Source organism: Triturus cristatus, chromosome 12, assembly GCF_964204655.1.
Source record: "Triturus cristatus chromosome 12, aTriCri1.1, whole genome shotgun sequence".
NCBI lineage: Eukaryota > Metazoa > Chordata > Amphibia > Caudata > Salamandridae > Triturus > Triturus cristatus.
This window is the reverse complement of record NC_140595.1, coordinates 83518033-83530398: the sequence shown is the minus strand read 5'-3', so window position 1 is coordinate 83530398 and position 12366 is coordinate 83518033. Positions and strand designations below refer to the sequence as shown.

General features: G+C 42.4%; 1 protein-coding gene across 1 annotated transcript in view; it reads left to right on the top strand.

Moving 5' to 3' along the window:
• Window positions 1-750: 750 nt before the first annotated feature.
• DCST2 (DC-STAMP domain containing 2) overlaps window positions 751-12366 on the top strand; it is an 86566-nt gene continuing 74950 nt past the window's right edge. The window contains exons 1-4 of the mRNA XM_085639810.1: window positions 751-1152; window positions 2986-3156; window positions 5346-5447; window positions 11416-11610. Of these exons, the coding sequence (XP_085495936.1) occupies window positions 879-1152; window positions 2986-3156; window positions 5346-5447; window positions 11416-11610 (742 nt within the window). The 5' untranslated portion in view covers window positions 751-878. The remainder of the gene's footprint in view (window positions 1153-2985; window positions 3157-5345; window positions 5448-11415; window positions 11611-12366) is intronic.

The window sequence follows — 12366 nt, the reverse complement described above, 5'->3', positions numbered from 1 at the left end:
CGTATGGCGAAGGCGGGGATCTTCCTCTGCTCATTGGTAATAGGTGCTACCTTATCTCAAGAGCGAAGCAAGCTTCCTCCTCTAATGGTCATGGGGAGGACCAATCTCCAGGATGAAAGGGGTTATCTCTCCTCTGGAGTGTGAGCGGGCGCTTTCTTTGAGGGTCTATGTCGGATCTTCGACTGAGGGTATAGGTTGCTTCCTCATCCGTTGGAAGTTTCAGCAGATCCCCCATTTGACCTCCTATGTTTCTGTAATTAAACGTATTTTCACTTTTTTCTGATAAAATAGTTTTAAATTAAATTATTTCTTTATTTTCAACGTTTTTCCACAATGTGAGATTTTCCCTTTTCCTTTCTCTTTATTCATAAGAGGTGTCCATTTTCTATCTAAAAAATTTACCTTCCTTATAACCGTTTCTCTTTTCCTGATTAAATATACTTAATCTTGAAAAGTTTCCTATCTACTGAAATTTCTGATAAGAGTAAAGTTGCAAAAGATATTGGGAAAAAGTGAGAACCGTATTAAACTTTCTCATGCCAATCTCCCTTTTAATAATGTGATAATTACGCTTTTGGATGAAATATTCATATTTCTGCTTGAATTGTGACTTTTTGTATGAAATCCTTCTCCATGTTTTCTAATTCCTGGCAAAATAGGCCCCTTTTTGTTACTTATTTTTCTATTCTCTTATTAGTTTTTCTCTTTTTAAAGAAGAGTCAATTTTCTATTAGAATTTCCCATTTTCTGACAATTATTTTGCACCTCTCATTCACAGCTTTGGGATCAGAAGTCAACTATGCTTCCAGAGATTTATGCTATCCCTGGTTATGATGCAGGGATGGAGAGGAGAGAAATCTAAGTAAGAAAGAGTGAAGATGGCTGCGAGGCCAGTTCAAAGGATGAGGAGAGTGAGGCGTGAAGGTCCAGAGGATACCCAACTTAAGCAAATCATACGCAGCTTTGGTGGTTTCGTCTTTGGCCTCCTCTTCACCACAATATATGGTTTGGTCCTCATGTTTGTGGAGAGCTACAACATCTGGTACTGCATGCTGGCTACCATTACCATTGGTTTCTTTGTTGGCTTGGGAATGGGTTTCTCCGTGAAGGTGCGGGCCACCATGCTGCTGATGATACCCCAGATCTTCTCAGGTACGTGACAGTGGGAAGTCAAAGTCTGATCATTCGCCATCCTACATAAGGCATGCAGGGTGTGCTGTCAGTCACTCCCAGGAAAAGTAGCCTCTCTATTCCTTCAGTCCCAGACCACACAACCCTATTTGTCCATTACTGCTAGGCCTAGCAGCCCATTATATCAAAATGTTACAGAAGAAATTAGTCTGTATTGACCAATAAACACAGGCGATGTAGCCTTTATTGACCACCTCTACCAGACCATGCAAGCTGTAGTTTCCTCCAGCCCCTATCCTGGCAGCATCTATTATTCATCACTCCAGGTCTAACAGCCTCTATAACCCACCTCTCTTGAGCTGTCCAAACCTAACTCTCCACAAAGATTTGGCCATGTAGTTTCTACTGTACATCATGATTCTCACCCATACAGCCGAATTGGCCTTATCTGCTCAGCTCCTCTCATCAATTTCTACTAATCATCTCTTGTTCATCACTCCTGAGTCAGACAGCCATTTTAGTCTTACCGCCTGTATTGTCCACCAGCATCTGGCCATGAAGTTCCTTTTGTCCTCCAGGAACTAGCTTTCAGTCACTTCTATCTATCGCTACCATTCTATTCAGTGCCTATTGACCTTTACTCTCCAGTCACACCATTGTTGTATCCATCACTCCCATCAGGGGATAAGGCAGTCGCGTGCACCACTCGTTTGGGCTCATTGGTGGTGAAGGGCCTCGGTGTTAGTGCTATGTGCTATTTTCTTTCTCGCCCTAAGTGCGCCGGGTGTGCCCAGACGTTGGTTCCGGGGTCACTGTGGCACTGGATTCAAGCTAGCCTGGCTGATGAGGGGTGATACCTCAGAACCGGTCCCAGGATGTTTGTTTCCGGTCCAGGGAGGACCTGGCCTGGCAGTTCAGGCTGGCCTGGCAGTTCAGGCTGGCCTGGCAGTTCAGGCTGGACTGTTCCCGTGAGAGGCAGGGTCAAGACTGATTTGCATATGACTGGGTCTAAACTGGGGTGGCGAAGTGAGCAAAAGAACATTCGATTTAAACCAGATCTCTTGACTGGGGTTGGGGGAGGGGGGTGAATGTTTTGATTTGTTCCACATTCCATCCATCATTTGTGTGTCTTGTGCTGCTTCCCAGCCAGCTTGATCTTGAAACCGTCTCCTGGAGCCGTATGTCTGAAGATGTCTGCTACCACTTGTTTGTCTCTCTTTTTAGACCCTAAGATTTGTTGTACTGCTGCAATCAACATCATCAGCAAAACCGTCTGAGTTGACCTCACTGAATCTTTAATCGTCCTTCCCACTCTGATTTGTCCTCCCCACATGTCTCCTTACTGTTCAACTTTCATTCACTATTAGATTCAGTGCCAGTATGCCTTCAGGAGTGGAAGAGGCTGCATAGCATCACATCAGACCTGTGACCATGGTCTGCAGGATACCTCCAAAGGCCTCTAAATTTAAGATATTATTATTGTGTGGACTGTTCAGGGATTTGAAGCCTAATATGATTGTCTTAGGGCTATAGGTCACTTTCTCATGCCAGCCACACATCCTCATGATGCATGGGATTTTGATTATACTTTTGTTTAATTCCTTCAGTTAGCCTAGATCACACTTGCTCACTTTTATGGTGCCACACACTCAGCGGTAAGTTCCATTGAGGCTCAGAAACAAAAGTGAACCCTTATGCATATTAACCTGCCAAACTTTCTTACTGCTAAAAATAAAAGCGACGCGTGCCAGTTAGGGTTGAGTGGCTTAAACAGCATTCAGTCTGAAAATGAATGAAGACATGCCTCCTGGGAGGGATACAAAGATAACCTGTGTTTCATCTGGTTTACCACAGCTCAGGGCAAGACTTTCATCCTGTTAGCAGCATTCACCCTTGCGCTGGAAGGTCCATTGTGTAACATCCTTGTGAACTTCAACCACGCTGCTGTCTCTGTGTCTTGCAACGCAGAAGTGGCGCTAAACCAGACCAAAGAACTGGTGGACAGAATCACACAACCTCTTATGGGTAAGCTGGGTCCTCTTTCATTTACAGCACTCAGAGAGAGGGGTGTCTACTAAAGTCACCCAAGAATCTACAATCTGATGAACAATGGGCTTAGGCACACAACCTTGACAGATACAGGCCTAATTTGTTGGAGGGATTTACATACATCAGTAACTGAGGCTGTGACACCATCTGTGCTGTGTCCATCACCTTACAAGGGCCTTTTGACGATGATCTAAAGAAGTATTTAACCAAATGCGAAGCACTTCTGATGTTTCTGGAGCTTAACAGAGCAGTTGAGAGCGGTATCGCAGATGGGAATGAGTTCCATGCAATAGTGCTGGTACTGAAAAAACACAATCTGGCATGACTCCCATCTCCAGGGTGCCTCTTGCCTTGAGTCAAGCCGGAGGGGCTGTATGAGAGTCAGTTGCCTATCAAGGTAGAACTCCTAATGTACAACTTCACCAAAATATGGCTCTAGCTGGCTTTCATAGTGTCCAACATCACTTTTTACCAACAATTATCTTGCATACATATTCACCTGCCAGGCAGTTTGCATTCCTACCGAGCTAGAAGATGTATTAGCCCTCTGGTCCCATTCATAGAACTCCCAATTATATCACCCACAGATCATTCAAGAGAGCGACAGACACAACCACAGCGCTTATAGCATCTAATTCTACTCACAAGCAGAATCCGACAATAATCCGCTTTGCAACATTTGTGAATTGTACCCAGACCTGCAAGGCCAAGCCAGTGGCTGAATATACACAATCCATATGCCACTAACAAAACATAAGACAACAGAGTATAACAGGGTACACAATAGCATACGTAGCATAGCATAACTAACATAACATAACAAACTATTAATGCCCTTCGGGGCGTTTGTAACATTAAAACAATAACCTGAATGGTTTATTAATGTCACTTGTGCATCTAGATAAAAATGTAATATTTATATTATAGTGTTTGGTTGTGTATTGGATAAAAGATATTGTTTTTCAAACGAGGAATTGTGTTTTGAGGAGTGCACCTTGGAAACTTGAGCATACTTTTGGTCGTGTGAAAAAAAGAAAAGAGATAACAAAAGTTCACATTTAAAATTGGGCGGTGAAGTAAAATTCTCCAATGTCTTGATGGCATGCGTAATCCAGAGGATATTCCACCCGTTGAATTTTCTCCATCCTAGGCATAGTATTGTGGATTAAATTTGCCGTACAGTCCATTATCATTCGGCTCTGACTCAAGCCTGAAGAGTCTAGTTGGATTAAAATCAAATTTCTCTTATCCACGGGATTGTCATGCTAAGGGCAGGAAGGGGACCAACAGGGGAAAAGAGGAAGTCAGGCAAGGTGAGGTCATTGAGTGCAGCTAGCTGGCATCTGCTTCTTCATGGTCAACCACAAGCCCAGGCCTTTCTGTTGTGAATCTGGTGGATGATGGACACTCCTGTCTGGGTGTGTAAGAGACAATATATAACGAGGAGGAACAGGGGGCTATTTAAGACAGGTCCAGCATACTTAGCCCAGGCATCAATCTAAAAGTGTAAAGGTATGCTGTTCCTAAAAAGGCTGTCAAAGATTATGGAAATGTATGAGTCAGGAGGAGATTCCTCCTTCAGGAAAGAGACCCTCACACATCCGGCAAACTAGCTGTCATATATCGTCAGCAGGTGGCCCAGATGTCATGTTTCATCATAAGGTCTGATCCGAATCGGGGCGGCGCTGCAATCCCCGATCGGCGACCTTAGAGGCGCCTTTTAGTGGAGATCTTTATTCCATTCGTTGCCGGTTGGTGAGTGCGATTGAGGGCCCTATAGTGAAGTGCGTGTGAGACTAAGTGTGTTAAAAGTAAGTAGTGGAGATCCTAAATAACAAATTTTAATGAGAGAGGTCCCACTCTTAATTAAAAACAATACCATGCGTAATCTTCCAGTGAGGGTGTCTGAATTACGCTCTAGTGAATAGTGGTCAACATGTTTCTTGCATCGGTCAAATTGGCCGCAATTCTTCAGGACCAAAAAGTTCACACACTTATTGGTAGTGGTAGCAACTAATACTTACCACTGATACAGCACCCTAATAAGTGGTTACTTTAAAATCTAAGATAGTTACGACTGTAAGAGCACTGTAAAATGGATCATTGCATCCATAGATCAGGCTGTAGTGGTCTCCAATGACGGCATGGTCCTTCATTCTCCCCAGGTGTGCTGAACAAACTGAAGGCGCTCATGCTTAAGGGTAAGAAGGTTGCGGACAGAGTGCGGCGGCTCTTCAAGGCAGTGGGGAACGCCATCAAGCACGTCGGTAAGGGCTCCTGCAACCTTTCTCTGTTTCTTCCATAATCCCTAAGTGCCAACAATATTTCACAGGGTTCTGTAAATCTGCACAAATACGAACGTAAAGTTATTTGGCCATGTTCATTTAATCCAGAAACCACAGCGATATTATATGTGAAAGGAGTTCAGCGGAACAACTTCACTTAAACCTTTCCTGGGGAGATTGGTGGAAGAAAAAACATCTCTTGGCGACAGGATCAAGCTAGTATTAGGGCAAGCCACTTTGGCAAGTACTCTGCCATAGCCGTAGTCTCTTACAAACAACATTCATTTTCTGTAGTTAATTTTAACATAGCCATGTGTGGATGTTTCTTGATGTTATCACAATTCCCTTGCACATCAGTTGGTCTACTTCACTAACTGGGCATCCTGTTACCCACTCAACAGCACCTTTACGGGGAGTCGTCTTTTTGAGGTACATTTTCTCTTTGTGAAATATTGTTTTGTTTTGTCACCCAGAAACGTTTTCTACTGAATCTGCATCTTTCTGTTACCTCGGCTGGGACTTGCAGAATTTTCAGACCTGCTTATGTTCAGTGGTGTGCGAAAAAACAATACAAACTAAAGTTCAGAGTGATGGCTGTCAATTTCAGTGGCTGGTCTCCTGAGCAAGCCACGCACACTAACAATCACTGCCAAAGCCAATAAATCAGGGGTTAATGTGCTGAAAAGTAGTCCCTTTTGCAGTTCAAAGCAAGCATTCGATTGGAGGCGGAAGAAAACATTGTAGCAGCCAATGGCACTAGGCGATAGATGACTAATCCACGGGGCTGAACCGAGATTTGATTGGCAAAGTATCAAGCCAATGGCTGAACTAAAGCCTGGCCTAAAAATGATAACCATAATTAAAATGGTAGAGTCTTCATAATTTTATTTAAAACAATTTTCAGTTGTGCAAAAGCCAACACTTTACTTTGGTAATTTTCCTTGACATTGAACAATTACCACTGTTAGTTACTGTCATTCCAAATCCTTATTTAGTCCAAAGGAGAAAAAATTAAATTGCACACGGGTGGGTGGCTCCTAAGTAGATTAAAATGTAGCGTTGAACACCATTGGTCAAGTGCGGAGAGATGAAGATGGCTGCCTGGTATTCTGAATTGTACTGATGCTTTGAGCACTCCCAGATATGTACTGTTTGGTGCAATTTGGTTATTGTTCCCAAATGATATTTGAAATGAAACACAACAATCAATAAAGAGACTTGTTAAAACAAAAGTAACTGAAAATTCAGACATATCCAAGATGATTACAAACAGTTGCATTGAAAGCCCACTTAAATATGGGTACTGGATCAATGCATATTTTCGAAATGTAGTTGCAAAAGTAGTTTGAATCCTATAGTGCAGTGAGCCTGACCAGACAGGCTCTCTGTGGCATAGCTTTCAAGCTGCACCTCACCGATGAGGTCCACAAGTCTACTTGTGTTCTTATTCATCGGTAGTGTGGACTGAAAGCGTGAGTTGGACTCTTCCCATCAGAGCAGGACCAAGACTGATTTGCAAATGGTTGCTCCCTGTCTGGAATCAATGACCATTGTGGACTGAAATGCTGGGTAAGCAATTGCCAGTAACTGAGACCCTTGCAAGCACTCCACCCAACACTTTCTGTGTTTTTTTGTCGTCACAGGTACTGTCATGATGGAATATAGTTACCAAGCTTGTAAATGTTGGTACAACACTAATATTGTTTGTCGATGAATATGAGTGCAAGGAACAAGGCATGTTAAAAGAACCCGAAGGAGTTTACAAAAACGGTGTTGTTGAGCGTGTAACTGAGGTCCAGTCTTCTATGAAATGTTTTGATTGTCATTTGTACCTTTACTACTGTTTGCTTTGAAGTTGGAAAAAAAACTATAGTCGAAAGGGTCTGTGAAAGAGTCAGTAGGACAATTGGCAAGTTTGGGCTATCGAAAACATCATCGGGGTTGGGGGTGTCCATTAGCATCTTAACTATTTGAATTGTAAACTTAAAGTATGGAGCAAACCATTGAGTGCTAAGATGACAGGTTTCTAAAATGTCTGATGTGTACATAATCCCTTATACGACAGTGAATGATGCATGAACAGTGACTCAGTGTTGACGCGTGCATGACTACTGTTACTGTGCTTCAATGAGGTCGACTAACGTTTTTTTTTTTAAACCTCTTTTTATTGAAACATCGCTCAGCATTCAGTAAGCACAGCAATGTATGGAAGCAAACATTCAGGATACGTTTCAGTTAAAGCAACGCGTAGTAAAAGTAGAGCATGATTGCACATTTGAAATGGAGCCTTTATGGCCAGTGACATTTTGTAGTTCACGGAGTAGAAGACATCTAGATGACCGTGCCACCCCTTCCCTCTGCGGCTCCACCCCCCATACATGATATCCCTTGAAAGTTGCACCAGCTACCCCACACTTTTTCCCACTTCTGCGGGCAGCCGCTACCATTGATAAACCACTTGTTCCGCTCATTGGCACCAGTCTAACTCAGACTTCCAGTCTTCTTTCTGAGGGGGAGACACTGCGCCCCAGGCCTGCGCAAAATTACGTTTAGCCACTCCCGCTGCAACCACCAGCCAGATCTTTTGATATTTTGGCCAGACCGCCTCCCTTGTTATCGTCAAAAAGAACCACTTTTCGTCTAGGGGAACCTCCAGAGCTAGCACCCGAGACATTCTCCAAACCACTTCTCCCCAACAGAGTTGTATGATCGGACATTCCCAAAGGATGTGGAAGAATGTGCCTTCCTGTCAGGTCTTTCCTGCTGGTGATTCAGTCAGGACCTCTTCTTCTTCACACTGACTACATGCACTATCTTCACAAACCCAGGAGTAAAAACTTCAAGGTGCTCGATTAAGAATTTCAGGTGATGTGGCACTGGATGTTGACAGGAGGCATTTGGTTGATGGTGATGCATCGACCAGGGTGGCAGAGCACAAAAGCAGATGAGTTGAGTGCCATTGGTCAGAAGACTGGTTTCCAAATGATGAAAAGCTGGCAAACATTTTCCTCTGTTGAGGGTACTTGTTTGTAAACAAAGAATGACAAATTCCCCTTATACATCTCCAGGTTGCCAATTTTAATGAGTTATTTTAGAGGATTTCTTAATGCTTTTCCTCCAATTCCCCTTCTTCCCAGATTGATTACCATGTTGAGACTCAGCAAAGCAAAGACAATTCTCATCGCTTGGACTGGCCTCACCGCTGGTCATATACAGACCTTCTTCCCCTTCATAGGCACCAGGTCATAAGGGCTTGACCGACTTGGACCCCACCAATAATTTATCATAAGTCGCCAAATGTCAGGCCATGATGTTTCTCATTGTTTACTTGTTGAGCATGCGTTAGACTCCTGTATTTCCAGGCACCTGCTTTCAGAAAGACAAGTCAAAAGGTGTGAAAGAGTGATCAGCATTACTAAATGGGACTGAGGTGGGGTGTCAGAGACATAGAAGGCTGCAGTTCAAAGACATCTCTCAGATATTTAGGAACCAAGATTTACAACGTTCAAGGTTTACCCATTTACTTTATGTATTGAAAAACTGCCCTTTTTAAATTAATCAAGAAAGTGTAATCCTGGTTTTAAAATGTCATTTCGACCCATTCATAGGGTCAACTCCTCAATATGTGCAAAATCAGCATATTGTTTAGGTTAGTGAAATAAATTAAGTATGCTATTCACATTCCAATCAGGTAAAATAACTAGTTATTTTTTGCTATAGTGTTCAGACACGCAAAAGGCTTCCTCAAGGCACCATTAAAACCAATGCGTGATCAATCTCAGAGATTAAACCATAGCATCCCCGACATCTCACCTTTCCATGGAAGTGCTCATTTGATCTGGTTCCCACCAATTATTTGGGTGAACCTGGCTCCTATAGTCCCTTCTAATGCATAAGAGGCTGCCAATCAGGTTGGATCTGCTTTTCAGCATGTTTGGCAGGATCTTTCGCTCTCCTTTTTCTGTTGGTTGACTTGACTCCCTGGCGCATGAGGCTTGGCTGCACGGGCATGTGGTATTTACCTGATGTTTGCATGGCCATCATTAGAGAAGTGAAATGTCTTTCCAGAAGGTCTTCATATGCCCTCAAATGGAAGATGTTGGGCTTGTAGTGCAAAGCAAGGAGGTGTACCTGTGAACATTCCAGGAAAAGTTGGTATTACCGTATCTATACTTGGCAAAATCTAATTTACAGCGCTCCTCTTTTGGAGTGTATTTAGCTGCTGTTGCTGCTTACCTTAAATCTCTTTTAAGACATCTTTTTTCACTATTCCAGTGATGGATGATTTCCTGGTGGGCCTTAGGAAAGGGTTTCTTCCAGTTGAAAGGCAAACTCATTCCAGGAACTGAATAAAGTGCAAGCTAGATTGATAGGTCGCGCCTTTGACCCCAAGCATAAGGCTTATTTATACCACCTCTCGCGGAAGGTTGATTTTTTTAGTGGTAAGTGAGCTTAGGGCTGTGTGATTTGATGACCGATAAACAATACTCTAACAGAATAAAGTATCATTTAGCCTGTACCTTTCTTTTACACAAAAGTTGTTTCTGATGTTCCCATTAACCAGACTGGTGCTTCCCTACTTTTTTTGCTGAATCCAACATCCCCGGTTGAAAGATATTTAGTTTCTAATATGAAGAGGGCTGTATGTTATTGGGACAGGTCTAAAGAAATACATACGGTCAAACAGCTCCTTATCAATTTTGGTGATAGCTTGGTAGCTAGTTTCTTATATTTGTATCTGTTATGAAAAAGCTAATAGGTCCTTACCTTGTAAGCCTAAGGCGGAATGTGGCTACTGCAGCTTTGATAAGAAGTATCTGTATTTGTAAGGCCTTAACTTTGAGACCAGTCCATATGTTTTCCAGACATTGTTGTCTGATTTGTATTCCAATACATGTACTTTAGTGGGCCAGGCTTCTCCTCTTAACTTATTGACATAACAGTTACATTTTGTGGGCCTTAAAACACTTTAAGTTTGAGTTAGCTTGCTGCTTTATTCTGCCTTTTATGAATATCTGAGAGAATTCCATGGTGAAGTGTGAAAACTAACTTACTTCAAATCCTACTTCTTAGCATGTGCATTCCCTATGACTTCATAAAAGCCCCACCCACCTCCCGTCTTTTACAGTTACAGACTTTGAGCCTATTTTGTTAGATTTATTTCTTCACTTTGCTCCAACAATAAACTGTTGGGCCTGATGGGATAGTGCAGTTTTCCAAGAGTCTTAAAGGAGCAAGTTTTTAATTCGTAATGTATGTCTGTTTTGAATTGGGTAACCCTTTCCTTTTTTTGCTCGAATTACACTCTTTCTAGAGTGCTGTTTTCAGCCAAATACCCTGATTTGTACAGAATTTTGGGTAATTGGTCAAAAGAACAATAAATGTTACCCTTTTGACATGTTTCTTTTTTTGTATCATTAATAGACATTTTTTTAAAGGTTCTATTCTGTGTGGTATCTTTTATTAATTGAGAGAGAATACCCTTAACAAAGAACTAGGATTACAGGTAAGTAACTTTTCCTTCTAGACCACGGTTTCTAAAACCTGTTGTGGGCACCACAGTGGGTCAGCATACATCTGTGATGGAGCCGAATGGTCTGTCCCGATCAACCATTTATACCTTGTAACCAACTGGAGAAGCTGAGAAAAAGGAAATGAAATGACTTGGTTTAAGATGGTAATGCAAAGAAGGTGTGTGAGAAGGTGGATTAATTTCACAACCTCAGAGCACATCTTCTTTCATCCAGAACCAGGCAGATGTATCTTCAACCGTGGAGGATAGATTTCTTTTCTGAGTAAAAGGTGGCATGGTCTCCAAATCTTGGAGCTCAGAATTTGTTCTGGAGATTAGTCATTTATTGATTGTGTCTTTTAGTAGTCACAACAAAACTTGTAGTTGACTATTTGTTGCTGCACCTCCCGCTCCTGATTATCTCCTTTGCTTCCACAGTTCGTGCACTTCGGAACATCTGGTATTTCTTGATGCAGATCGGCGACATCTGCAACGAGGAGTTGGGGAAACCCTTCTACAAGTGCTGCAAAATTTTCGATGATGGCTTTGACTCCTGCATGCGGGTCATACCATTCCTCTTCTTCCTCTGCTACATTGTGCTCCTCTTCAAACTGCTTTGCTGGGTGGCTAAATGTGAGTAGAATCACCCAGGTACATTGACTGTACCCATGTGCCCTGTAGGCCACTACTCCTCTGAATTTGATTTCTAGAAAAAAAACTTCACTGGGTATCAGAGTTGGCTGTAAAATTCCTTTATTGTCGATACGTGCCTTCCCAATGTTGAAACGAAAATCTAATATGCATAGGAAATTACTTTTTTTTTGGAAGACCTAAACGCGTGGCTTTATTATGAGTTAGTTATGCCCTGTGCCCAACAAGATTTTGGGACAGATAGCCCTATTGGAATTTTTCTCGATTTAGAAGAGCCGGCTAAGCATTTAAAAAAAAAAATAATAATCTTTATTATTGAAAGAATCAACATAAAAACAATACAAACCAAAGCAAGTGCAGTGTGGTGCAGTCAACACCTTTCGGTAATCGCAATATATTAGTACAGTAAAAGCCAAATCGTCGCACAGGGTCTATAATGTAATCACATGTTTCATAGCTCCCATTATATTTAAAACATTACATAACCTCATTATCAATTGCCAAGGGGAGAGGATCGCTGAAAGGGGTACATAGAAAACCTCTACTCTCATTCCAGGGGCCCCAGATTATTGTCCATTTACGCGGGCATCCCCTCTTTTCGTAGATAACCCTCTCCGCTTGCATACACCAGTCCATGTCTGACTCCCAGTCAGTGTATCTTGGCTTGACCACTCCCTTCCATGTTCTGGCTATATTGCGCTTTGCCACCATGCAGCCCAAAGAGACCCACAACCTCTC